At 54.8% G+C, this 27705-nt stretch overlaps 1 protein-coding gene across 9 annotated transcripts; it reads left to right on the forward strand.

Moving 5' to 3' along the window:
• Positions 1-266: 266 nt before the first annotated feature.
• Positions 267-27543, forward strand: JSRP1 (junctional sarcoplasmic reticulum protein 1). 9 transcript variants are annotated; one of them, XM_082072308.1, is made up of 8 exons: positions 267-353; positions 1290-1550; positions 24230-24279; positions 25119-25281; positions 25488-25640; positions 25727-25789; positions 25930-26084; positions 26214-27543. In XM_082072308.1, exons 2-8 carry the CDS (start codon positions 1406-1408, stop codon positions 26847-26849), a joined length of 1365 nt encoding a protein of 454 aa, XP_081928434.1. In that variant the 5' UTR covers positions 267-353; positions 1290-1405; the 3' UTR covers positions 26850-27543. The 9 variants fall into 9 exon arrangements, with proteins under 9 accessions (XP_081928434.1, XP_081928438.1, XP_081928437.1 ...); XM_082072312.1 differs by having other exon boundaries at positions 25161-25281; XM_082072311.1 differs by having other exon boundaries at positions 24233-24279.
• Positions 27544-27705: the final 162 nt, after the last annotated feature.

Raw genomic sequence — 27705 nt, forward strand, 5'->3', positions numbered from 1 at the left:
AACCTTCCCAAGCCACGCCCCCGAAGCGGTAACGCCCCCTCGGAACGAGACACGCCCCCAACCGGGAAAGACTCCCGTCCGGTGGACGGCCCGGTTGTCCCTTAGAAAATCTCCCTTTCTATTGGCTGAAGGGAGCGCGGGGGAGGAACCGAAAGCTCTTATTCTATTGGCTGGCAAGGTGCCGGGGTTCGGCATTGGTCAGAAGGGTGTGAAGGGAGAATAGCGGCCTCTGATTGGCTATGCTTGCTGCGGGTGGGCGGGTCCGGCCGGGAGGCTTCAGCGCGACGACGCAGCTTTCACTCCCCTCAGAGCCGCCGGTTCGAGTCCCGTGTCCGCGCACCCGCCTGGCGGAGGTAAATTGCGGCGGAGGAGCGGGGCGGGCCCGGCCCGGCCGACCGCATGTGCCAGCCGGGGAGGAGCGAGGCGGGCGGGCGGGGAGCTCACGACTGCGCCGAGCGGATGCGCCTGAGGAGTGGAGCGGGGCTCGGGAAGCCGGGTTGGGGTCTCTGGCTCTTCGGGCTTTACAGACCCGGGGCTGCCCGCTTGCTGGTGGGGGGAGCAGAGGGGTGGCAGCTTCCCGCCACCCTCCTGTAGGGGGCAGTGGACCCGGGGGCGTTGCTGCCCTCTGAGCAGGTGCTCAAAGATTGCATTAATTTAAAAAATAATGTAAAAATCCCCCAAGTACTGGTCTCTAAAAGGCCAGGCTGATGTTATCTAGTTTTGGGGTGCCCCTTGGGGGCTGTGGCCGTGCTCCCGTTGCAATACTTCCTGGTTCCCCTTGGCCTGTGTGTTGTGCTGCCAGTTGTGGGGTTGGTTTCGGGCCCCTCACACCACACAAAACCTTGAGGTGCTGGAGCCAGTTGAGAGAAGGGAACGGAGCTGGTGAGGGGCTGGAGCACAAGTGTGATGGAGCGGCTGAGGGACCTGGGGGTTCAGCTGGAGAACAGGAGCTGAGGGGAGACCTTCTGATCTCTGAACTGCCTGAAAGGAGCTTGGAGCCGGGGGGGTCGGGCTCTGCTCCCCAGGAACAAGCGCCAGGAGCAGAGGAAACGGCCTCAAGTTGCCCAGGGGAGGTTGAGGTTGGATCTGGGGAACAATTTCTTCCCCAAAGGGCTGTGGGGCATTGGAACAGGCTGCCCAGGGCAGTGCTGGAGTCACCATCCCTGGAGGGCTGGACAGACGGACATGAGGTTCTCAGGACATGGGGCAGTGCCAGGGCTGGGTTATGGTTGGACTCGATGATCTTGAGGGGCTTTTCCAACCAAAATTATTCCATTATTTGTGTGCAGGAGCCAAGACCCTCTTAGGAACTGAGCGCAGAGCTGCACAAGCACCCGGTTGCTGCCCTCCCCGCTGACCCGAACAGGGATGCGGTGCAGCCAGGACACGGCAGCGCCACAGCGACATGGCCACGAGCACATCCACCCACCGCGGGCTGTCACAGTGGCGAACGGATGACAATACACCTCCGCCGCACGTCCTGCTGCACTCTCCCCAGGATGACCAGGCTCCCCAGGCACCATCCACGCCGGCCGGTCGGGTGCCGAAAGGTACACACTCCCTCTTGTAGCACCACTGGGGAGAGACAGAGCTTGTCAGGCATTGGAACAGGCTGCCCAGGGCAGTGCTGGAGTCACCATCCCTGGAGGGTTGGACAGACGGACATGAGGTTCTCAGGACATGGGGCAGTGCCAGGGGTGGGGGAATGTTTGAATCTGATGAGCTTGAGGGTCTTTTCCAACCAAAGTGATTCTGTGATTTATGGAGGGGAAGCTCACTGCCATTTAGTGCATTATCCGGAGACCAACTTGAAACAATGTGATAGCTGCAATTCAGGAATTTCTGGACCAAACGAAGCACATCAGAGAAGATTTTAGCAATTCATATTTTGTATGTTGGTTTAGAAAGGTATTAGTGATGGGGGAGTGAATGTGTTCGTCGATGGAAAGACTGCCTTAGTGTTTTGTGGTAGGTTTCATTGTTTCTAGTAATGGCGTTTATTATTTATGTAGTAATCCGACTGTAATTCCTTATAACGACACTGTGTCACAAGACATCATCTTTGCAGCTGCTTTCCTATTTACAGTGGCACTGGGAGCAGCTTTGCCCTTTGGATACCTGTCACACTGTTCCATTTTACAGCTGAGCGACTTGGATCACACTGTGGTCCTCTGTACTGCGCAAAAAAAGCCCGGTCAACCTGTTTTGGTTTTGTGCATTAAATATCGTGTGGGATTAGCTCCAGCTGCAGTTTTGCTGAGATAGCCTGACAGTTTAGCAGCGACAGTGATTCATAAATCCTTCCCAAGAAGCCTCTGACTCATGATTTCAGGATTACCGGCTGAGGCAGTTGGAGATGTTGCCATCTCCAGCTGTTTTTTTACCACCGGTTTGCCACGATTCCCCTTCCATAACAGGATGAACCATGTGCCGGTGTCTCAGTTGCCCCAGCTGTGTTCCTAGTTTGTCCAAACCCATCTCAATCCCTGGTATTATCTAATTATCCGGGGCAGTGAACCCTAACAGCTGATGGGTGAGCATCCATTCCTACTTGCCCACGCCTGCTGTGGCACAGCAGCTTTCAACACACAGGCAAGACGAGCAATTGCAAATAGAGAGTCTCGTCCATCGAAGTCCTGAGACTCTAGTTCATCCCTACACCGGTGACCACAAATACGCCGTCAAAGCCATTCCGCTGGCTCCCAGCAACCGCAGCTTTCCCATGAAGGACATGGGGGTTCTATGGGCTCTGTCCTGAGCTGCTCGCTGTTCGTATACAAGCAGGTCACAGCAATTAGGCCGCGTGAAACCACCTGGGAAAATACCTTGTACAGCCTGAGTTACTCAATAACCAGACCTGCTAACAGAGAAGGTCCAGAAGAAGCGACGCAACTGAGCTCCACATTAGGAATCGAGATTGTCTCAGGTTGAGGAAAGCCAAGGATGTAACTAAATACCACGGCTGCAAATATTAGTGGTTTTGTGTGGTTTGTGCTGCAGGGTTTGTGGAGCAGCTCCTGCATCCATGTTCTAGAGCAGTAACAGAGCTCCAGTGAAGCCAAATGGGAAAAAAAACCCTGGCATTTGACATGTAGCACAACCCCCTGTATATTTTCTGCTGCGTGATGCTGTTACAGCCCTTCTTGAATGTGGAAAGAGATGTTTATGACATTTAGCAGCATCGTGGGAATTAATCCATCTCTGATTTGCTGACTAGGGAGCAGCACAGCAGAATGACGAACACGAGCTCTCTTTTAAAGCGTGTTCAGTCCTCACATAGGACTACACACTTAGTAACGCCCCTAAAATGGTAAAAAATACAATAAATTGAACCAGACTATAAAATCAAGTTGTTCCCATTGCCTTTTCTCTCTGTTCCTGCTCCAGGAAGACTCTACTTGTTCTTACAGTATTTAGAGCTATCTGGAGATGTAGCCAAGCACCAAACCAGGACAGAAACTGAGGCCCATCATGATGTGTTTCCACAAGAAACCATTGTGTGTGTTGACTTCTTCACCCTCTAATTTAGCTGGTTTTAGCCCCAGAATAATTTAAATATTCACCTTGATCAGCTCTGTGTGGAGACAAAGTACAGCAAAAGCTTGTGAGGTCTTTATCAAAATACCAGACGGTGTTATTTCTAAACTTTATGGTTGATAAGTCTGATAAAGCCGGGCTCTTAGGTCTACCCATCTCCTTCCCTAGAACTTGTTCTTTTCCTCCCAGGTAACAGTTAACTACCAGTTACCTAATTTTAAATACACCCCCACTAAAAACGCTATTTGGTGTGTTAGAATCTATTCTGATCTTTGTGGGACGTGTAATTAGAACACTTATTTTTCTACCTGGAAAACTCTCCTCGTTCTCATTGTCATCCGAGCCTGATTTGATTTGAAGGTCAGGTTTTCGCAGCCCCACTTGTGTGGAAGGAGATGCCACACGCCGCTGCGAAGCTCAGCCGCAATTCTTAACTATTTCCCAGCACAGGGAAGGATTTATTTTCCAAGGTCTTTGTGAGCTATTGCACTAGAAGAGAGCAGGCAGGCCAGCAAATGTCTGTACTTCTCACCAAAGAAACTTCGGATCTCTGCTTTCTCACTTAAAACCAGCTGCTATGAAGAGGACTGTATGTGGAATGCAGATGAGGTAACAGATGCTTAAAATGCTTTAAAGCCTCGTTATCTGATTGAGGGGTGTAATGCAACATAGTGCTGCTCGCCTGATAAGGACTGAGTTGTTTTCTTTAAGTTTGCAGGATCAAACTTTGCGGTTCGGTTTCCACATGAAAATAGTGTGGGGGTGAGGGGAAAGGTTTGAGGTGAGAACGGGGAATCTGGTCAGTGGGTCTGGCAACAGCGAAAGACACGAGGTAGGGTCAGGGGATGGCATCTTAGCGTTTCCGGGGAAATAAATGTGCTTGGGCAGTTGGTCATTACGGTTCTGTAATTTAAGAATAATGTTCCACAAGCTTGGTCTTTTCTGGTTTTGATTTTTCTCCGGGTGTTGCCGCCAGTCACAAACGAATGGTCGCAAGGAATTCAGAGGTAACTGCAAAACAGTAAAGTGGAGGAGATTGCAGCATTCTCCCTTCCACAACCCATTTTCTGTTTCGTTTTCACCCGGCTGGGTGCAGCTCACAGCTCTGTCCCCTCTTCTCCCTCCCCAAGGTAATGGGAGAAGGTAATGAAGGTGCCAAGGGTGCGATGCCCCAGCTTTCCTTCTCGCTGGCACGGGAGAGCAGTGGGTGCACAGGGAACGAGCCCCCGTGCCATCACATCTAACCAGCGTTTTGGGGTGCAGCAGCTTTCTTTCCCAAACATTTGCTTCCTCCGCTTGCCGCAGCCTTGCGTGGTGGATTTCTTGCTTTATTTTTCGCTCAGTTTCCCTTCTTTTCTTACAGAAGAGTTCAGCGCCATCCCATGTTTCTTTCCAGGCCGCTTTCCGAGCCGCTGTGTCGGGAGGGCGAGCGGGACGCCGGGGATTGTTTCCCTTCGGTTCCTATTGTGCTTGGATCCGTCAGCCTTAGGGACGAGGAAGTGCAGAGCGCAGCTCGGCTTTTGTAACTCCTAATTTCGCTTGGAAATGTTATCACAACACGCAGATGCCAGCAGGATGAGCGTTAAGACCTGTGCAGAATCTGCTCCGTCAGAAACGAGTTCAGAGTCGGCTTTGCCTGCCTAAACATTTCACCCAGCAGCTCATTAAAATGGATATATTCAAAGGAGACTTTTCCCCCCGATTAGATCATTCCTGTGATAAGAGCATTAACGAGCATATTTTCCCATAAATAAAATGAAGGAGCCTCGAGGGCAGGGAAGGTTGTTTAGCCTGCAATAAGTTACATCCCGCACTCGTCCTTTAGAGATTTGCGAGTCAGGGAACAAGTTCATCCTTTTGCTAGAACTGAGCGCAGCCTCTGCCCAGCACAACTGGCAAAATGGGGTATTTTTCCAGCTCTACGTTTGTTATATTTTGGGTATAACCCCTGTGGATTCAGCATTTGGCAAAGTCACTGGCCAGAGCTCACCTGGAGCTGTGCTGAGAGCTCTTGGGGTGCCCTGGTGGGGATGGGGGTCCAGCCCTGTTCGCAGTTGCTTTTGCCAGCCTGTTTATTAATATTTGAGCTGCAGGCAGCCTCGTGCTTTTTTGCCCGTGAGCTATTTGTATTTGAACTCACGGCTCTGTGCACCGAGATAATCAGCAATTCCTTGGAGGGTGGGCCTGGAACCAGCGTCAGGCCAGCTGAGCAGCTCGGGTTGTTTGCATTTTAATAAAAAATACTCTCAAATTGAAAAAAAATACTCTCGGTGTTCTAGTGATGCTTATAAGGGATTGACAGCAAACTGCAATCAGAGAAGGCACCAGGCTGACAACACGCTTAAGAGTGGAGGCTTTAAAATGAAGCAGCTATTTCACGACTAGAATTTTCCAGTTTTTATTTATGAAGCCGTCCTAGGTAAAAATTAACTTCTCTTGCCTCCTGCTATTGACTCTAGATGCAGCTGAGATCTGGAGGGTTCGTTGCTTACCCCACTGGAAAGGGGCGACTCGGTGCAAAGCGCCGCGGTGTTTTGTGGCAGCGCTCCCGAGAGCGTCACGGTGCCGGTCCCTGGGTTTCCAAAGTCACCGGGCTGCAGGGGAGCTGTTTGTTCCCTCTGTAAGCCCAGGAATCTCACCAGATTCCCTAATCAGCCCCCGGGGCTTCCACTGTAGCCTAATCTTTGGGGAGCGCAGAAACACGTTTCCACTCTTAATAAGGCCAACAGATTTCCCAAGGTGCTAGAAGATAAAGAGGTGGTGGAAGGAAGGCAAGAAACCTTGAGATTACTGTTCCAGATTGGACGGATGACCTAGTTAGTTTGATTTTCTGCTCGTGATGACTTTTACCAACTACTTCAGGTGACAATCTGCAAACCCGCTTCTTCAGAGGTGTGTGCAGTGAGAGGGCACAGTTGTGATTGCAGAAAATAGATGGGGTGGGAGTTAGGAATTAGTTCTGAATTGTGTTTTTTGGCTATTTTAGCTAGTGAAGTTATTCTGTTCCTCTGGACATCTGATCCCCATATCAATGTTTGCCCTTTCTTGTGTCAGAGAGTTCCAGTTCGGGATTGTCTGGTGGGCATGTCCTTTCCAATGGCGATGCTGTGGCACGCTGCCCCGCCGCTCTGCTGCTTCCCCGGCCTTCTGTCCTACAGCACATGAATTTCTTGGCTCCTGGTTCCGTGTTCCCCGTGATGATTCCGTGTTTGTTTGGCTCCGCACACAGACACATCCTCGATCTCCGGGCAGCGCTGGGAGCCAAAGATCGTGTACGATCCAGTCGTGCAGCCTCAGCCCATCTCCAGACTCATTGAGCTCGTTAGGGAGGAAAATGTAATCAGCTATATCCTTCAAGGAACAGGATGTGACAGGAAGCAATACAAGTCAGCAGGTCAGAACTTAACAGCTGCCAGAACAATGTGCACGGCGCAGCGGCTCCTGAGTTCTGCTAAATCGAGTCACAGGCTTAATGGGCTGGAGTATCCACGCTAAAACTGAGCCCTGCAGAGATCAGAACATGTGGCGGCAGATCCTGTACCATCCCCTGGGCTGTATTGATCAGACAGAGAAAACAGGATCCATGGTTTGCAAGCTTGAGCTTCCAGTGCCACCTCTCAGCCCTCGTGCTCCCTTGGAGGCTCTAATTTAATGTGCCACTGCGGATGGGGAAACTGAGGCAGGGAAAAAGGACTGGCTGAGATGGGAGCTGGAGAGGTCTCACACCTCTGCTCCCTCCAGGCTCCTCGGACCTTGAATCCTCCGAGATTAGGAGGTTTGGGTTGCTTTTTAAGGTCTAGTTACCTCAAAGAACCTTGGAAATAAGCAAAATGTTCTCTTGGACCCGATTATCTGTCCTGATCCTGTCTCAACTCTCATCGATAATCCTCTTTGTTAGCTTTAAAAATATTTATGGGAGATTATTCTTTGGCAGTGATAGTCATATTTAATTCTCTTTTCTATTACACTGGGCTCTTTTTTTCCAATGGTTTCCTGATGTCTTGCTCTTTGGTATTGTTAGGTTTATGTGTTGCAGTTTTAAGATTTTAAATGGGTTCAGAAAACACACTTGCGGTAACTGGATACTCTCGGTGTCCCCGGGACTTTTAAAACTCTGGATTTTGATGATAAGCCTTTCCTGAGCCTCGCATGCCAAGCTAGGCGAATAAAGTTGAATGCATAAGGCTCGATGGAGCCGTTGTCGCTGCAGCTGGGTGTGCTGCTGCAGGCGGGGACGGAGGCGTCCAGACCTGCTCGGGCATCTCCAGGTCGCCATGGGGCACAAACCGTTGCGTTCATGCAATTCCGTGTCCAGCCACGAGCAGGAGTGATCAGAGAGGACCGTGTCATCTGCTCGGCGCTGAGCTTTGTATTATTATTATTATTGTAATATCACAGGGCATATTAATTGCTGCTGCAGAAGGCTGTATAACGCATGCTCCTGCCCCAAAAAAGGGTCAACTTTTCAGGAATGATTCCTGACAACGTGTCTGACCTGTTCATAAAACCCTTCAGTGGCAGAGAGGCCAATGTTTCTCTAGACAATCTCTTCCAGCACTTTCCTGCCTTTGCTACTACCAAGTATTTGGGCTTTTCCCCCTTAAATTTACGGCTGTTATTCATCTTTCTGTTACCGTGGGCAAAAAGACAGTTTCTCTTCAGTCCCTCCTCATTGTATTCATAGTGGACACATTCAAACCCTTTTTCTCTGGCCAAAATGCTTCTTGCAGCAGCTCTGATGAGACCTTTTTTTCCATGACCTCCAGGTATAACAGCTGCGACACATTTGTTTGGAGGAAACTGTAAGATTAGGAAAAAACAAGCTGTTCTTAATTTGCCTTGAAAATAAGCTATTGTTGTAGCTCTCCAAGATCCGTGCTCGTTATAGGACTTTGAAAAGCGGCTGATCTCAAGGCGCATGGGGAGTCAGCTCATCTATCATCTCTGGTTTTCATCCGGGGGGTTTCGGGAGCTCTGGGCGCAGCTCGGTGGGGACACGGGGACTCCGGTGCTGCAAGGTTCAGCCCCCCAGTCCCGACACCTGCGTGTGGGTGTTTGTCCTGATGTTGGCACAGGGTGAGAGACCCAGTCAAAGCCAGGCCTGTCCCCGCGTGCTCCTGGGGTCCCCATGTGCTCCTGGGGTCCCCCCGTGCAGGAACAGCCCCGTGAGGCCATTCCACAAGCTGCGTGCTCTGCTGCGGAGCTCCTTTATTATATTTATTTGTAGCCAATTTCTCTCCCCAATTGGTTTCATGCCAACATTGTCCTTATGCTTAAATAGATGTCTCAGCTCCCTCTCGGGTGTTTTTATGTGGAGTAATCCTACCCCTTCTGGCCTTTGTTTTTTTTTGGGGGCTAAGCAAACTGAGATATTGTCTTCTGTGAAGGCTTCTTTGCTCCTTGTTAATGCTTCTTGTCAAGGAAGTATCTCAGCCATCCCAAAGCTATATATATAAAGCATCTCTCTGTGACCACCTAAGTGCCATCACCTCTTAGGTAAAGCCCAACTATTTATAAATGTATTTCTTGCTGAATGTTGGAGAAGGAGCTAAAAAACCCCCGCACACACCCAAGCAGAACAAGGAGCAAAAACCTGGGCACAAATACCTGGGGGTCATAATTCAGCGAGGTCATTCCAGCTTATGCTGTTGTGCTTCACAAAAGGGCTGTTGGAGCCTCAGCGCTGGATCCTGTGATTCATTTTGCGTCTCTGCTTTGATGTTGTGTTGAAAGCCGTCTTCTTCGGTGGTCTGGAAAAGGGATAACAACCGGCGTTGGTCTGAACCGCTGGCTCGGTGGTATCTAGGTGGAAGGAGTTTGGCAAAACCTCCCTCTGCACCACAAGAATGTTGCTTAGAGATCTCCCACCAGTCCGGGCCTGAGTCTGTTTAGCTCCCGCGTGCTGATCTTTGATAAGGAACTGAGAAAATATTTGTGTGTGTGTGAAAATGGGTCACTTTTCATCTTCTTTCGCCCTCAGAGCTAGAGGTGCTCTCACCACGGTTCCCACAAGCCGGTGGCGTTTCCCCACGTGCTCCCAGCAGGTGTCGAGGATGGGGGCTCGGTGGGCACCGCTTGGGACAGAGGTGCCAAAGGGGGCTCAGGAACGATGCTGTGACTTGGTGTGCAAGAGCAGCAAAGCTGCCAGCCCCAAGCTTGCACCCTGCTGTCCTGCAGATCCTGGAGATGGGCGTTTAAAAGTCTTCTATTGCAAAGGCCTGGAGCATTTCTTTTGGGCAGATGCGTGCTTTAAAAGCCAGTTGTGCTTTTCATAGCTGTGTGTACGTTTGGCAGCAGGGCAGGGGACATCTGAGAGCCCAAACTCCATCCTGAGGGGGCTGTGGGTGATGCTCAGAGCCAGAGAACTCCTTGCCAGTGACTGAAGTGTGTTCCTCCAGCCGAAAGGGGTGGGAATGGGAAGGAAGTTGAGGAAAAAGGCCCGGGGCAGGGCTTTTCTTGACTCAGGGGTCACCCTGCTGTGCTCCCGGGCTTGAGCTCCGCTCCCCGATCTCACGGCTCAGCCCCAGCTGTGTTCACCCACTTTGGGCTGGGATGCTGGGGACATGGTGCCGGGGATGCCCACATCCCCGTGCTCCCCTCCAAAGCTCTAAAGCCTCTCAGCACAGACACACCACCAGCACCCGAGCTGAAGCAAGTGCTGCCGTGAAGCAGAGATGAGGTTCTTAGGGACACGGGTTGGGTTAATGGTTGGACTCTGATCTCAAGGGTCTTTTCCAACCAAAATGATTCCCTGTGGCCTCCTTCCTCCCCCAGCAGAACCGGTGGTGCCGCCCAGCAGCACTGAGCGGTGGTCCCCCCGAAACCCACCCCCCCATTTTCTCTGTGCCAAAGCTGCCCTGTCCGTTCCCGTCCCCGCAGCAGCCCACGCGGGCAGGCAGGGCTGGGGCTGAGTAAGCCTGACTCAGAGCCGGGCTCAGCATCCCCTGCCCGCACGGGAGAGGAGCTGGAGCGGCTCCCAGTGCGTGGTGTGAGCGTCTCTGCCCCGCTCCTCCCGGCACCCCGCACCTCCAAACCAGCGCCGGAGCAGCAAGACCAGACTGGTCTCTGCATGCATATCGTCTTTGTCTGGTGTGGATGAGCACAAACTGCTGGAGGGAAGCATTTTAACGATGAAAACCATGCGGGGCTCAATTGTTCCCTGCATCCATGGAAAATTACTCCTGCTTGCTCCCCCCTTTGCTTGAGCAGCTCCAAGATGTGCTTGTAGGGGAGGGGGAGGGAGGTGTATGTGCCTGTGGGGTCAGAGCTGCTGCTTTTTTTCCCTTCTCTCCTGCCTCTAGATGATTTATTCTGCAAGAGTCTCGCCTTTGTGTCATTGGGAAAAACACGCAGCAATCAGGAAGCATTTTGGGGCCAGCCATTTAAATGTCACTGGGAAAAGAATAGGAAGAAATGAATCCTCGACATCCCAGTGATGCGGCCCCATCCCCCTCCCTCCCCTCCCCATCTGGCACAAGCAGAAGCAGATGGGAGGTGGTGGTGGAGGGTGCTGGTCCCACGGCCCATCGCTGCCATCCCCAGCACCCAGGGGACACTGCACTGGCAGGGTGACACAGCCTGGGGTGACACGGTGGCCCTGGGCACCACCCTCATGCCCATGATGCCGGTCACCATCCCACGGACCCACCTGGGAGCTCTGCAGGTCTGTCCGTCCATCCCCTCCGCAGGTCCGTCCTGCGGGGCTGACCGGGCGTTCTCCTCCCACCTCTTCCCTGTGAGTTTGCTTTGCCGTGATGCTCCATTTCTCTCCCTACCATTTTACCCAAATTTCTAACTCATTTACTCACCCACATCCCCGGTTCTTTTCCTTCTCCCTTTTATTCTTCTCCTCCCCCAGCGCTGCCCAGCTTTCCTCTCTATCTCCTCCTCTCGCTCTCACTGTGTTTTCTTTGTGGTCCTGACAACGTCCTCAGGTATCAGAAAAGGAAAACCCCAGTGATACGTGGCTGCGAGGCTTTTATTAGCGATCAGGGCTGACCGTTTGTATTCCCTGTGTTCTGTTATCCCAGTGCTTGGTTATCTGCACCGTGAGGATGCTCAGGGCAGAGACCTTCCCAAGAGCTGCCTCTGTGCTGGGCCTGGATTTGTCCCCAAAAACCAGGGAAAATGGAGCAGGTGTTGCAGTCGCTGCCGTAGCCGGTCACAGGAAGGCAGCGGCGAGGATGGTGGATTGTGAAAGGGATTCAGCTAAATAAATGGAAATTATAGGCTGGGTGTCCAGGATGATTTCGGGTTGTGGGATGTGTCAAGCGGTGGATCGTGTCTCGAGATGAGGAGCAGACAAAGCTGCTGTTCGGATGCTGAAATCTGAACTGAACCAAGCTGTGGAAGATACCGTTGTGTAGTTGGGGATGGTGGATTTAGGATTAAACTTTGCAACAAAAATGCTCTGGTAAGCTCATCCAGGATCTTCTGCAACCCACCTTTACGTTTCTGTGTTGTGGGGAGCACGGCTGCCGCAGGCTGATCTTCTCTTGCCTGTGTTGTGAGCTGGTGCTTATCTTCAAACATTCCCCTCGCATAGGTGTTCCTGGTGCCCGAAATGCTTTTCGCACCCAAGAGTCTTGGGCTGGGCTTTTTTGCATATGTTTTTGCCTTTTTGATTTGTTTTCATCTGCTTCGAATTCCCTCTTGTGCACCTGGTGTCTCTGAAACCTGGTGAGAACCTTGTTCCCTGGGGCTGGAGGGGGCAGCTGGTTCTCCCCCCAGGTTCTCAGCGGTGACACTGGGGCTGCCCTGGGGGACACTCGGGGATGTGACATGAGCCACCGGATCACCGGTGCAGTTCCTTGCGTTCTCTAGTACCCAGATTCGGGTTTGGTGCAAAATCCAGATTCCTACAGTACCGAGGGAGGGAAGGGAACTGGAGGCATCTCCCTGTACAACCAGGGAACTGCTCCTGTCATTCCCCTCTATTTCTTCACCTTTTTTTTCCTCCAACACCTTGAGCTTTTGTCTTTCTCTACCCTGCCCAGGCCAGGACAGCAGGGAGCGATATTTAAAGCGTTTGTGAAACTGCAGCTGAACTCGAGTAGCTCTGCAGTGAACTCCTCTCCCTTCTTGGTTTTAAATTCTTCGCCTCTTTGCCGTGTAAGTGGAGAGCTGCTCTATTTAGGGACTGGTCAACACCCCATCCAAGGCGTCTCCAGCAACAGGTTTCTGTGGCTTTTAGATATTGCTCAGGGTCCCAGTTCATGGGTTTGCTCACAGTTGCTAAAAAGGCACCGGAAAGGTGGTGTGGGGAGGCCGGGCTTGAGCCAGGCTCATCTTAGGCGGGGCTCCCAAGCCAGGCTCTTTTGCAAGCAATCGCCCACTTCAGCCTCCCCACTGCCTTCCCCACAAACCCAGCAGCCTCTCCCTGCTCGCTATGGGAAATTATTTCACTCTAAAATCAAGAATCATGAAACTGAGGTCATGGGACCAGTTAGTTACACGAAGGGAAGCAATCCCACAGCATTTTTTCCGTATGAATAATACCGAGAATCCCTTTTTTGGGCACGCGTTGCATCCCGCCGTGGGCACGGTTACACCGCAAGGCACGCTCGGGGAGGAAAGTCAGAGCCCCGGGGAAACGGGAGAAATGTTCCCCGGCAGCGCTCGGGGTGCAGGGGGTGGGACAGGTATAAATCCACAGTAATTCTATCGGTTTCGCTGGAGTTGGACCAGAAGTTCTGTCCACGTCACTGACATGGCAGCCTTGTCGCTCTGACTTCTAGGGTTAGAAGCCTGAAGGACACGTGTAATTTAAGCCAATGGGGAATTTCATGGCTGTATAAAACCACTGACCTTCATGCCAGGAGGCAGAAACAGGGCAGGAGCAAGAAGAGCAGCTGTAGCAAGACACAGGTTGGATCCTCCCGTCCTATGCTGCCCAAGAGTCTATTCACTGTTTTCTTGCTACACCTCTGCCTTCGTCTCACTTAGTTTGTAAATCACTCTCCCTTTGCACAGCTGTTGTATCCCAAATTGGCAAAAGTTACACGACTTTACCGCTTATGCCATTTTTTGGCCTGTGTATGTCCCGTAAATTAAGTCAATGATGAGCTTGGCGTGGGATCTGGAAGCTTTTCACAGCACGATCAGTTTCTCCCCTTTAATTAAACTTTACAGGTTCCTCATGAATCATACTTTGTGCTGTTAAACTTTTATGAAGAGCCTTAACGTAGTAATTTATGGGAAATCTGTTTTGATGTGCAGATCTGGGCCCCACTTCTAACCTTGGACACAATCGCAAAGCTCCTGGAAATCATCTGACTTTGCTGGATTTGCATTTATCCGGCAACCGCAGATCGGCCAGCGGTGCTGCGACCGGCCGACCCGCTGGGCTGGGGCTGTTGAGTCTAAACTTGGGCTCTCGAGTCTAACAGCACAGACTCGTCTTCCAGGTGGGTTTTTAAACCCTTTTCCAAAGTAGGTCTTTGCTTTGGCCCTACAACATCCCACGGCAACGGGAGCCGCAACTCCCTCACATGTCTGTGCAGAACCTTTGCTGGTTTCCAACCTGTCGCTTGCTAATTGCGTCTGGTACCCCAATTTTTGTGCTTTGTGAATTAGAGAGTCACAGCTCCCTCTCTGGAGCTCCCTTGGGGGTTTGTTTCTCTTACAAGCTGATATTTTCCTCTGTTCCGTTTTTGCCCATGTAGAAGCTCTGCCATATGCACCGTCTGCTCCCACACCCATCCAAGCCCTTTTTCTTGCTTAGCTGTGTCTTTTCGAAGGTGACCAGAGCTGCTGGCAGCGATCGAGACGTGGGTGCACAGGAGATTTCTGCAAACACGGGATGGGCTTTTCTAGCATCCTCACTCACAGCGATTCCCTAAAATGCCTTTTTACTACTGCAAGCCCAGAGCTGACATTTGCAAGTCCCATCCCCGGTGACTGGGAGATCTCTGAGCAGCATTAGCTCATTTACAGCCTCTTATTGCACATGGGTTATTGCTTTTTAAAGAACCGAAGCATACGTGACCACGCTATCTGGCAATCCGCCCCTCTTTCTAATAACTACAGAAGGCACTGACCAGCAACAGATAAAACGGAAGGAGTGATAAATGGCCCCGGGATGGATGCGGGGATTTGGGGCAAAACCCAGAAATCAGTAGGGAAGCACAGCAGAAGTTGTCCCACGTGGTGGGCTGAGTAGCACTGAGTTTCAGCTGCTGTCCTGGTGCCTTGTCGCTTGCACCGGCAGGACGCTCTGGTCCAGGGACAAGTCAAGTCGTGTCCCACTGGGGTAGGATGGTTTCAGACAGCACCCCGCTCGCATCGGCCTGTGCTGCAACAGAGGGGTGTCCAAAAAATGGGGTTTTAATTAAAAAAACCCAAACAAAACAAAAAACACTTTGCAACGTTAACGTATGTAAAACATCTGCTTGGCAGAGGCAACTGCATGTCCAATCCCAACGTGGGTGTCAGACCATTTCCACCCCTTTTCCACGTGAGGTTTTTTGCCCGTTATTCTCGCTGCCTACTTAGTCCTATTTATAGAGTGGTTTTCATTGGAGTCTCAGGGCTTTTAACCTTTATTCTTGGAAAATTATTCACTTCTTGGACTTGCCGTGGAGCAATTACTCACGACGGCTCCTCCCCAGGCTGGCTTTAGCAGAGGTTCCCACGAGGCAGCCCAGAGCTCCGCGCCTCCCCGCGCCCAAACCCCGGCTCTGCCTTGTGCCGAGACCTGTCTCAGCCTGTCCCACGGTTCTCGGCCTGGCTCTGTTGTTCATTCACCTGCAGAAAAATGGTTTACTGCCTTGGATGCTTCTCCGATGAGACCATTCACCTCCGAGTACAGGAGCAAAACACTCCAAACGGCATTCTGGCGCGGGCTGATTGGGTTTTCCAGGCTTCTTCCTCGTTTTCTTGCTCATCACCTGCCGAGCCACCACGGCTTCTGTCTCTGGTCCTGGTCACTGTAGGAAAGAAGAGCCCAATGGTGACCAGAGAGCAATGTGGGGGTGGTTGGTCCCCTACCTTCTGTGGGCATGAAACGGGGAAGTTGCCTCTTAGAATCACAGAATCATTTTGGTTGGAAAAGACCCTCAAAATCATTGAGTCCAACCATTCCCCCACCCCGGCACTGCCCCACGTCCTGAGGACCTCATGTCCGTCTGTCCAACCCTCCAGGGATGGTGACTCCAGCACTGCCCTGGGCAGCCTGTTCCAATGCCCCACAGCCCTTTGGGGAAGAAATTGTTTCTAATATTTGATCTAAGCCTCCTGTTCTCCAGCTGAACCCCCCAGGTCCCTCAGCCGCTCCCATCACACTTGTGCTCCAGCCCCTCACCGGCTCTGTTCCCTTCTCTCAACTCGCTCCAGCACCTCAAGCTCTTTCTTGGCGTGAGGGGCCCAAAACTGCCCCCAGGATTCGAGGTTTTTCCTCCCCAGGTCCCAGCACAGGGACGGTCGCTGCCCTGGGCCTGCTGGCCACACAGTGCTGGTACCAGCCAGGATGCTGGTGGCCTCTTGGCCACCTGGGCACACACTGGCTCACATTCAGCCGCTGTCATGAACACCCCCAGGGCCTTTTCCGCTTGCAGACCGTGCTCTGCTGATGAGACCCAGCTCAGAGCGCTGGGCGGTGTTTGGAGACCTGGGGGCTGCTGGTGCCTGAGACTCCTGTGGCGTTTCCTACAGAAAGAAAACCCTCGTGGTTTTGAATGGCTGATTTGGGGCCTAATTTGGGGCTTGAGGAGGAAATTCTTTCAGGCTGTTGTTTGCATTTCACTGGGAAGAAAAAAAAAATAAGGAATCGAACCGGCACAAGGACTCAGCTGGCTTTGCTTCCATACCTCCCAGCGTGAGGGAGGCTGGGCAGGGAGGAGGGAGGGAACTGATGAAACGATGGGTAGTCGTGTTTAAACATTTGTCTTGGAGCTGTGTCGCAAGTGTGCGTCCCTTTCCATGGGCTTCCCTTGTGCCCTGAGACACCACCCGAGGGCAGCCGCGCTTCGGAGTCCAGTCCCTGCCCCAGAGCTGGGAGAGGACGAGGGTTCCTGCCAAAAGCCCTTTCCAGCTGCCGTCCCTGGGTTTTCATCCCAGGATGGAGCCTGAACTGGGATCTGTGTCCCTGGTCCTTCGGTTGGGATGTACAACCAAAGCCACAGAATCTTCAGCAGTCACTTGAGGGGTCCCTGGAGCAGCGATGGGAGGGCAGAGCCGGGGACAGAGCACCTTGCGACTGGGAGAAGGCTGCGGAGCAGCTCAACTCCTGCTCTCCCACCCACTCCTGCACCCGTGTTGCCATTTTTTAATAATTCCATCATCACTTTAAATAGCTGTTACTACCACGGGCTCCTGCCTCAAGTCCTCGCTGGCCGCGTGCGCAAGCAAACACCGGCACGCTGCCACCCCCGTGCGTGTCTCTGCACCTACCTGCCCCGTCCCAGGGCGCATCGCATTACTTTGTGCCTTTTTGCCAAGAAATACCAGACCGGTGTCGTAGACGATCATGGGAACTAATTCAGTCTGTGCCAAAACTGCTGCACAAAATACAGCAGCATCTCTGCTCTCAGTGCCGCACGGACGGGCCCTGTGCGAGCTATGGGTGCCGAAAGCGAAGCAACACTCCTGGAACGCTTTTGTGATCCTTGTGGGTCCCTTCTGGCTCAGGACATTCTGCGATTCCTTGATATCTTCTAATTGAGCCCAGGAGGATGGGAGCCAAGAGCCCTACGGTTCCTATAGACCCGCCAGTAGGGGGGATGCAAACAATTACTTATTTGCCTCATTGCAGTTGAATTGCGTGGACTGAACAAAACCTGGTGTGCAGGATGACGTTAAGGATGGTGGGCGAAAGGGAGAGAAAACTGAATAATTAAGAGCGTGGCTTTAGGAAAGGGAGTTTGCTGCTATTTTGAGGCCTAAACAGTTTGGTTCTTGCTTGTTAGTATTACATAATGTATTTAACTTGGCATTACTTTATGTAAGTAGGGAGAGGGAAAGGAGGGAATGTCACTCAAAAACTTTGTCCCCAGGTCCCAGCCTTTTCTGCGCTGCTTATAACTAACAGAGTAGTTTTGGAGACCAGCTTAATTTTTGGAGGAGGAAAGTCATCATCAAAGTTCCCAAACATCAGGGCGATGACAAAACACATCCATGAGGATCCTGCAGGTGCCTTAGAGGAGCAATCAGCACCAGAGCAGACCTGTTCTTATCTATCTTTCCCCTTAATCTCCTTGTGCCTCAGTTTCCCCTGATGTGGCTCTACCAGCCCTCAGCAGTGGCCCTTGGACGGACAGACATTGCAGTCGCTTTCCACGTTCCCAAACGGCACTTTCAAGGACGGTTTGTCCGAAATGTCGTGTGTCAAACCTGGCGGCGTACTTGTGTTCTGCTCAGAGGTACCAACAGCTGTATATCTTCAAGGAGAATAATGATTAGACCTAAGCGGCGCTGGGCTGCGAGAAAACAGATCATGGAACAATTACTGAAAGCAGCGGAGACTAAAAGTAGCATTTAATGGGATCCGGCATCTTCTGTTCCTGCTGACCTGAATGCTGCTCCTTCGCCAAGCAAAGGGAACAAAAACCTCTGAGATTTGTGAATTGGAGTATTTAGGCCACACGTGGATTAGAGCGTGATCAGATTGGCTTTAATGTAGAACTGCTCTGAATACCTATAGATCATATAGTGCTGAGGGTTCAATGCTTTTAGGGAGGTCTTGGGGAGAAGAGAAGCTCCAAGGAGACCTTATTGTGGCCTCTCTGTGCTTAAAAAGGGGCCGATAAGAAAGATGGGGACAGACTTTTGAGCAGGGCCTTTTGTGATAGGACAAGGGGTGATGGTTTTAAACTGGAGGGCAGAGATTGTGGCCGGACATGAGGAAGAAACGGGGGCAGCAGAACCCGTCCAGGTGCCAGCTGCGGGTACCGCGTGGTGCCGAGGATGCTCCATCTCCCGCCCTCGCTCCGACACCGGCGGTGCTGCCCAGCCCCAGCGCAGTCCCTGGTGCTGTGGAGCCACAGGAACGTTCAGCTGCCAAAACGCTCCAGGCTTTCCATTATCTGCACCTCCGCAAGGAGATTGCTCAGCTCAACATATCTAAAAATCTCCCGTGATGACAGACGGTGAGTTGACAGGAGAAGCACAGCTGGCAGAGAGAACACATCTCTTCGTTTCCTGTAATTTCACGAGTGCTTCTTCACAATGCCAGCGCTCGTAAAGGTCCCTGGTTCTTGCAGTCACGCGGAGAAATAATCTCCCCGGCTGACGCTGATGTGTTGCTACCTCAGGGGAAGGAGGCAGCAGCTGTGGATCAGCACACAGACATTGCACAACCCCTCAGGATGGGAAGAGCTGATGTATTGCTGGATCTGGCTGAAAGAGGAATTTTAAGTCAGCAGAATATCGTTGTCAGCACTGGGATGTGGCCAGGTTGCTATGGGGACACTGGTGCCTTTAGGTTTTTGATGGTGCGAGGAATCAGGATGCTCTTTCACCTGATTTCCCTGAGAAACGGTGTTTCTGTGATCCTCTCTTCCAGCTGCCAGCCCCGTTCCCCTCCCATCGCACCCCAGCCCGGTGCCAACCTCCAACCACATCTAAGAGAAGGGTGAGGGCTCCGAGACACGAAGCACCTACAACAAGCCCATGCAAAGCCCAGCCCAAGTGCCACGTGCATCTCCGGCAGGTATTTGTTTGGTGCCGCAGCTCCTGGCAGCCCGTTGCGGCTCAGCAATGGGACGATGCCAGCGTGGCGGTGACAGGGAGCAGGGACAGACCTGCAGAGCTGCCCCTCGCACAGGGGACCTGGCCTTAGCAGTCAACATCTAAATTCCTGTCTTTAAAAGCAGGTCAAAAGCCCAACCCTGCTGACGTGAGGAGCTGGAGGATAAATGCTTTGAGGACTGGGAGAACGTTTTTGCTTCCCAGGCCTTGGGAACCTGGTTGGGCGGATCTGGTGGAGCCAGGGCTGAAATCTGGGGTGCAGCCCATGGGGGAAAGCCCCACAGGCAGCCTGGGGAGCCCGAGCTGGCTCAGGTGGGTTTGGGGCAGCAGGAAACCCACCCACAAAGCCAGCTTGAGCATCTGCAGCCCCTCGTACCCAAGGCAGGAGGAGCCGGAGCCCGGCTGGGGCTGCTGGAGCCGCAGGGGCTCCAGGGAGAGGGGGAATTACATAGAGAAAAGCAAAATTCATCCCCATAATTAACCTGTGCTGAAAATAATCAGTGGCTAATTTTTGTCTTTATGATTGCCTTTTAACCGCAACTTATTAAAAGACAGGGAGAAAGAAGATTATGTCCTGGTGGGAGGATAAATGAGCGTTGCCATAGCAGCCAGGGGATGCTGCAGCACAGCTCGGGCCGGCTGGACCGCAAACCGCAGCAGAAACCCGGGGCTGGCCAGGGCACCGTGACCCAGCCCAGCCGACAGCCTGGGAAGTCAAAGAGGATAGATTTAAGTTATCAGGCCAAAGCCAGAGAGTCAATATTTAGCCTGGACACGGAGCCCAGCCCTGTGCAGCCGGACCCCTGTCCATCACGCTGCTCCACTGCCCTCCGCAGCTCTTTTCCCTCTGCCTGGTCTCACAGCCGGATTGTGTTTCTCTCCATCCCAGAGACGCTTTTATCAGTCTCAGGGCAGGGAGAAGCTGGGATTTTGGGGGGTTTCAAGGGATTAGGAAAGAATTTGCCTCTGGGAATCTCTTTCCTCCATCTGCGTGGGATAAATTGTGCGATGGCGATGGAGGCTTTGCAGCTCGGTGGGGAACTGCTCAGATCTAAACATGTGGAGGCAAAAACCCTGCTAGTCCCTCCCCACTGCAGAACTGGGTGTTGAAAAGCCGAGGAGAGGATGGGAAGAGCTCTCTGTCCCATGGTCCCAAGCAGGAACGAAGCAGAAGGACGTTTTGCCCGGGTTCTGTGTGTGCAGACATTGCCAATTCAACCCCTGGGTTCTTTCCTCACTGCCGAGGGGCAGGACAAGCGTCCGAACCTGCAAGCGCCGCGGAAAACCTTATTAACTGGGAGCAGCAGGGATTTTTTATTTGGCCTGTTTATGATTTTCTGCTTTCATTATGTTGCTATAAAGCAAACATGCTTTGCCATTAACAGCCCTGACCTTAGTGGAGCGGGAGTACAGCTGGGGAAGCGACCCTTGGTGTGCGCACCGCAGCCCTGGCACGGCGCGGGGGCTTCGCTTCCAGCTCCTGCCCTTCCTGCGTCTGCTGCAGCTTCTGCAGCGCATTATTTATACCGCAGCAGAGCTCGCAGCGTGCTCAGTCCTGTCTCTGCCAAAGAGGGGAAATCCCTGCCCTGGAAAGCAGACGGCTGCTCCCGAGTTCATTCGCTTCGTGGCGCTAAAGCAGGACCGTGACCTGGTGCCACCGGGTGGCCAGACCCCTGGACAGAGTCCCCTCTGAGATGCTAGTGCTCACTATATTACTCCTGTAAATCTTGCAAAGACCTTTTATACCTCTGCTAAAGAAAAACGCCAGTGCTGCAGATGTGAAACGTCACGGCGTCAGGATTTTTGTACCTGAAGCCTTTCAGAAGTGTCTCTCCTTAGGAGAGGTGTCCCCAAAGCAGGACTCCTCCAAGATGCGTAGGCGAGGTTCTTAGGGGCATGGTTCAGAGGTGGACTTGGCAGTGTTAACGGTTGGACTTGATGATCCTAAAGGTCTTTTCCAAGCAAAACAACTCCATGATTCCAAGATGTGCTGCACCACATGCCCTGGGGACAGGAGCTTCTCCCCCAGCCCGTGCTGAGCTGGGGACTCTGGGTGCCCTTGCACAGGCACTGCCAGAGCCCGGTGTTCCTTTTCGGCTCCCCAGAAGAGTGATGCTTCATCTCCTCTTCCTGCAGGGAGGACCACATCCCCACATCCCTGGTGCCTCCCCAGGCGGTGCCTGTGGCTGCGCTGGGCTCCTGGAGACCTGGCTGCAGGAGCAGGTACCGCGGGGTCGGAGGGCGAAGAAGCTGCTCTGAACACAGGCAGAAGTGGTTGTCACCAAGATTGTGTAAGCACGGCTGGTTCCAGGGGATTGCTACTCCTCTCTGTCCTGTACCACTTGCTTAACTTCTTCATGTTGCACCTTCTGAGCAGCCTGCACTGGGTGACCACATAGCAAGGGTTGGACTGGATGAGCTTTGATGTCCCTTCAACCCAAACTATTCCATGATTTCTGCCTCTCTACTGGCTCCGATTTGGGGAGCCCCCTCTCCGGGGGCTGCTCGTGAAGGCACAAGCTGCATCCCAGGTGCCCTTGAGAGCTGCACCCCCTGCACCCCACGTTCCTCGCTCCAGCCCCTGCTTTCGATGCCTTTTCTGGGGCTGCGGCGCGGGTGCTCGCGCTCCCGGTGATTGGGTGCTATTTTGCTCCGGCACAGTTCGGCAGCTGTTGCTGTATATTATCCCAGAGCGCTGCAGCCAGCCGGGGGGCTGGAGGCGAGACGGAGGTGGTCGAGCCCCAGGTACAGTTTTCTGTGGCTTTTAACCCTTTCAGCTGGACGTGGGGCAGCCCGTGGGCACAGCCTGGGGGGCAGCGCTCACCCCACTGCCGACCAGCGCTGGATCGGGGGCCATGGGGGCCGCGGGGCCCATTCTGGCGCTGCCATGCGAGCGTGCACAGGGAGAGCAGGGCAGGCGAGGGGACTATTTTTGGAAGTTTCTCTGATGTGAGTCAGCGGTAGGAGCAACCTCAGGAGCTCGTGCAGGAAAAGTCGCAGCGACAGCAGAGCAGAGCCGATTATTGGTTGGATTTCTGCAGTTTGTGCGTTTGAGAGAGGACCTGGCGTGTGTCCGGGGGAGCGGGGTGGATGGGCTGAGCAGTCGGACGGGAGGGCTCCTGTGCAGGAGTCGGTGTGAGCCAAGGGCTGGAGCTGGGTTCTGGGGCTGTCGGTGGCCGTCCCTGCCCTGTGTGGCCTGGGCAGCGGTTGTGTGTTTGGCACGTGGGCGCTGGAGCTGGTCCCATAGGAGCCAGCCCTGGGGAAGCCTGTTCTGCGGGTGACGCGACCTGGCTGGGGGTGAGGATCCTGCGTGGGCTGTAGAGTCCCAAAATACATCCACCCCCTGCTGGGACATGGACCCGCGTCTCCATCCGGAGGGGCACAGACCTGGACACGGAGCCGGCCGCCCGGGGTGCTCGGCACGGGGGAGCGTGGCTGTCGCGGAGCTCTGCAGCCTTGGGGCAAAGCCTGGAAATGCTCCAGGGGCTGGAGGCGAAGCCCAAGGGATGGAGCTGTGAGAACAGCCAAGCACCCAGCGACAGGGAGCTGAGCTCAGCCAAGGACCGGGGCCCGCGGCGAGGATGCGGTGACACGGCGTGTGCCACGGGGCTCTGCCGCCGCTGACCGCCCGGCGTTGGTTTGATCCCTCTCGGTTTAGCGACAGCCCCTCCAAGTGATGTGGCAGCAGGTCCCCCTGAGGTGCTGGAGAGAGACTTGGGCTGCCCCGCGGCCACCGACGAGGGGAGGGCAGGAGAAGAGGCACCTTGTCCTCACCGCGAGCCGCTGGCTGGGAGGTGCCGGTGGTCATGGCCATGACCATGACCATGGCTGTGGCTGTGCCAGCGGTGCTGGAGGCCTCGCAGGAGAGGGCTCAGCCCAGCAGAGACAGCTCTTTGTGTAAATCACGGGGTGACATGGGGTGTTAAGGGGCGCCCGCATGGCATTGACCCCACGGGGGTGTCGGCGTGGCCAGCGTGACAAGGGACTTATGCCCTGTTCTCCTCACACTCATGTTTGCTCAGAAAGTGGGAATAGTTGTGTAGCTCAAAAGCACAATGTGTACTTGGGGGAAAAACTCTTTAAGGAAAAATCCTCTGTTTTTGTGCTTTCCTCAGGGCTGGGAACCTCCATCCAACGGAGAGTCCCAGGGCAGCTCCTTCGCTTCCCAGCCAAAAGGTTTCTTCCTATTTGTTTGTTTTGCTTCCAATACCATGTCTTAGATTTCGTCCTGGGAACTGGTATTTTTTTCTCAGCATTCATTCTTCCACTGGGGGAAAATAAATTAAATCCAGCTCAAAGTGGGGCAAAAATTCCTCCTTCTGGGGAGGCCTCGCGAGGATGTGGCGTCCAGATGTCAGCGGAGCCGGAGCTGCGGCGGAGGTGCCAGGAGGGCTGAGGCCGCTCGGCACTGGGCCCGTGTCGGAGCATCCTCACCCCAGCCCCAGCTGAACCGTGACAAAGCCCTGGGGACCCTCGGGGAGGTTTTTCTCTCTGCCTTTGCATCTGGAAAAAGCCCTTAGAGTCACTCCTGAGCTCCGTGGGCCTCTTGGGTGGCTTGAGGTCTTCTTGGGGCTCTGGTTGCTTCACAGCACCCGGAGCTTGTCCTGCTGTCCGGGCTCCAGCATGAGCTGCCTCCAGCCCTGAGCAGTGTTGCTCTGGCTGCGTGTTTTCGGGGTGTCCATGTGCTGTTTGTCCCCTCCATGTGCCTCGGCAGGGAGGTCACTGTCCCCCTTGCTGCAGCTCCCCGGGTATACCCAGGGATGGGGCCATTTTGGGGCTCAGCAGCCCCAGACGCGCTCTGGGATGCTCTGACCCCCTGACATTTCCAGCTGGCACCACGGTGGCCGGAGTCTTCTGACACTGCCCTCCGCGGGTGACCTGGCTGCACTAACAGGGAAACGAGGCCATAATGTCCCTGCTCCGCCAGCTGTGGCAGAGCCACGCGCCCCCGGTGACCCCCACCTCCCCAAATCTGCTTCCTGACGCTCCATGCTGTGCTTGCCTTTAGCAGATGCTGACGGGCCGGTGAGCAGCGACGGAGAGAGCGGCGGAGCCCATGTAAGTGTGCGGCATCCCGGGGCTGTGCCGAGGGGCTGAGCAGGGGTGTCCCGCGGGGGTTCGGCCAGGAGGGCCCTGCAGGCGCTGCCCGGGGGAGCGGGGGCCACGTCCTCCAGCTGTCGCTGTCACTGAGCCGTGCGGTGGGTAACGCTCCCTCGTGGCACCGCTCCAGTGCCAGTGACACGGGCCAGCAGCCAGCCCGGCCACCAAACCCCCCTGAGCCCCGACCCCGCGCTCCCGCTGCTCCCGGTGCCCCAAACCCACTGGTGAGGCCACGGCGGGTCCTGTATCCAACCCTCAGTGGAGCTGTGCTCACCTGGCCAGGTGAATCCGGCCCCGAAGGCAGCTCGGGGGGCGTTTGCTCAAACACAACTGGGGATCAGCAACCACCAGCCCACCCGTGTGTGCTGGGGCTGCACCCAGCGCCTGCTCTGCGGCACAGAGCCAGCTGGTGGCTAAATCCCTCCTAGCAGACATGAAAAATCCCACCCCAGCCTGGTTTTAAGGCTGTGTATGGAGATACACGCACCAGGGTGAGGAATCACAGAATCATTTTTGGTTGGAAAAGCGCCTCAAAATCATGGAGTCCAACCATTCCCCAGCCCTGGCACTGCCCCATGTCCTGAGAACCTCATGTCCGTCTGTCCAACCCTCCAGGGATGGTGACTCCAGCACTGCCCTGGGCAGCCTGTTCCAATGCCCCACAGCCCTTTGGGGAAGAAATTGTTCCCCAGATCCAACCTCAACCTCCCTGGCGCAACTTGAGGCCGTTTCCTCTGCTCCTGGCGCTTGTTCCTGGGGAGCAGAGCCCGACCCCCCTCCCTTCAACCTCTTTCCAGGGGCTAGAGGAGGCCAGAGCCCCGCTTGGTGTCTCTGAGCAGGATCTGGACGAGCCTGAGCTGAGCATGCCAGAGCCGGCGCCCCTCGGTGCGGACAAGAAAGCGGCGGAGAAGCAGCGAGTGGAGAAGGTGGGAGTGAAAGGCAGCGCTGCCGGCCCTGCAGGTAGGCGTGCAGGAAAGAGCTTTTCCCCACTTATCTCCAGGATGCTGTGGTGCCATCGCGCCCCAAACAGCTCAGACTCAGCCCCCACGACGCTCTTTTCAACCCCTGCATGGTGCAAACACCTCCTGCATGTACCCCTGCCCTTCCCACCCCAGCACAGAGCCCTTTGCCTCCCCAGTAACGCTGTTTTCTTTGGGGGTCCCCAGTCCCCAGGAGCCTCCCGGTGCAGAGGAAGGTGGAGCCCCCCGGGCTGGACCCCGCGGAGGAGCCGCTCCTCTGGGAAGGGCTCACCCTCAACAAGTGCATCCTGGTGGCCTCGGTCGTCGCCCTGCTCAGCGTCACTTTCCAGGTGCTCCAAGGTGAGCCGGACGGAGGGGGACGGGGTGGCCAGACCCTGCTGCCACCTCCTGCCACGTCCTGCCGCCTCTCCCCATCTCTCTTGCAGCGCCGTGCTCCAGGGACGGAGTCAGCCCGGGCAGGCAGGAGCCTCCGCCACCTCCCCTGCACGGTGGGTTTGGATGCCCCAGGCTGCCCCGATTCCCCAAATCCAGCCTGAAACGGGGCCACGTCCCCGGGTGGGGTGGCCCTGGGACCCCATGTAACAGCCTCGTCCCCTGGTGACGGTGGCCTGTCCCTGTCCCCTCCCAGAGGTGGTCAGCGCTGAGGAGGAGGAGGTCCAAGAAGCGGTGACGGCCCAGCCTGCCCAGCCGGAGAGCAGCATGTTCAAGGATGATGATCGTGACGGCGACGACGGTGACGATGACGGTGGTGATGATGATGATGATGAAGCTGACAGCAACCTGGTACGGGTCTGGGCTGGGGGGAGAAGCAGCATCCTCAGGAGCATCTCATCCTTGGGGGGAGGGATGGAGAGGGGTCCTGCTCGCTTGGGCTGTGTCACCGGCTCCTGGTCCCCTCTGTCCCCACCCCAGGCAGAGCCCTGGATCTTCAAGAAGTGGTTTGGCCGCTCGACACCGGAGGACGAGGATGAAGAGCCTGTGGATGTTCCCGAAGTGCCGCTACCTGTGCCAGAGGTGAAGAAGAGTCAGGAGAAGAAGCCAGAGAAGATGGAGAAGGAGGAGAAGCTGGAGAAGGAGGAGAAAGCCCGGGAGAAACCAGAGAAGGAGGAAAAGGAGGACACGCCAGAGGAGGAGGAGAAGGAGGAGAAGCCAGAGAAGGAGGAGAAGCCCCGGGAGAAGAAGAAGAAGAAGAAGAAGAAGGAGGAGAAGGGCCGGGAGCGCCGTGCCGCCCAGGAGTGGAGCAGCCGCAGGGAGGCACGAGCCAAGGACAGGGCGCCGGGGGACAGGCCCGGCAGAGCCCCCAGGGTCCCCCGGGAGCCGGAGCAGCCGCCCCAGAAGCAGCGGGGCCGGGAGGGGAGGGAGAGGCGGCGGGAGCGGGACGAGCCCCGGCGGGAGGGCTGGAAGGGCCGTCCGGGCCGGGCCGGGGGCGGCAGGGAGAGCCCGACGCGGGACTGGCAGCAGCACAAGGGCAGGAGGCCCTGGGAGCCGGCGGCCACGCCGGGGCGGGAGGGGACGGCCCGGCACAGGGAGGGCAAGAGGCGCGACTGAGGCTGGGGCAACCGGGGGCTCGATGGTGCCGAATCCAGGGGGGTCCAGCCCGCTGTCAGCCCGGTGAGGGTCACCAGAGACACCCCGGCTGGCAGCACAGGCTCCAGGACCCCTGGGCAGCGGCAGAGCAGCCGGGAGCCCGACACGAGCTCCCTGGGGACTCTGGGCCCCCCTGGATTCGATGCACAAAGGCAACCCAAAAGGCCTGGGGGAAGGAGCTTCTTATCTGGGCTTCGGGTTATTTCTCCATCCCCACCTGAAACCTTGTATTTCACTTCCACTCGTGGTCCCTGAGGCACCGGGGGGGGGACACAGGGATCCCAGCGAACAGAGTTTGTCTCCAGACTGCGTAGCTTTTGAATTCAGTGAATGGTTTTATTTAAAGCAAGTCAAGAGAGAAGTGTATTCTGTATTCTGAGGGATGTCGGGAACGAGCACCGCGCTCTCGCCAGGCCCTGGTGCCACTGGCACAGGGTGGCGCGAAGCTGGTGACAAACCAGGGCTGGAGAGCCCGTCACCCGGGGTCCCCTCGGGCTTTGCCTTCACGGAGCCGCTTTTAGGAACGAAACACAAGTGCAATATCACACAGCGCTGAAGCAACTACAGGAGACGTTCACAGCCCCAACCCACGGCAGGTTTAAGTATTGGCTAAATCGATAGAGGTTAAAATAAACTATTTTCATTTTTAATAAGATATTAAATTGAATGTTTTAAAACAAGAAAAGACGAAAAGAAGTCGTCGTCCCTGGTTGCGTTGGTGTGTTCTGTGTGCCCCCCTGCTGCTCGGCGGCTCGTGGCCAACGCGGGTCCCCAGGCGGGCTGGGGGACGGGGCCGTGTCCCTCCCAGCTCCGTGGG

Source organism: Streptopelia decaocto (assembly GCF_964273445.1).
Source record: "Streptopelia decaocto genome assembly, chromosome: 24".
Taxonomy (NCBI): domain Eukaryota; kingdom Metazoa; phylum Chordata; class Aves; order Columbiformes; family Columbidae; genus Streptopelia; species Streptopelia decaocto.

What these genes read in the sequence shown, in the direction of transcription:
- JSRP1 (XM_082072308.1), top strand. Translation starts at nt 1,406, where the DNA reads ATGGCCACGAGCACATCCACCCACCGCGGGCTGTCACAGTGGCGAACG. An exon ending in GAGAGAGCGGCGGAGCCCAT is followed by an intron (nt 24,280 to 25,118) that starts GTAAGTGTGCGG and finishes ACCTCTTTCCAG; the next exon opens with GGGCTAGAGGAGGCCAGAGC. An exon ending in CAGCGCTGCCGGCCCTGCAG is followed by an intron (nt 25,282 to 25,487) that starts GTAGGCGTGCAG and finishes GGGGGTCCCCAG; the next exon opens with TCCCCAGGAGCCTCCCGGTG.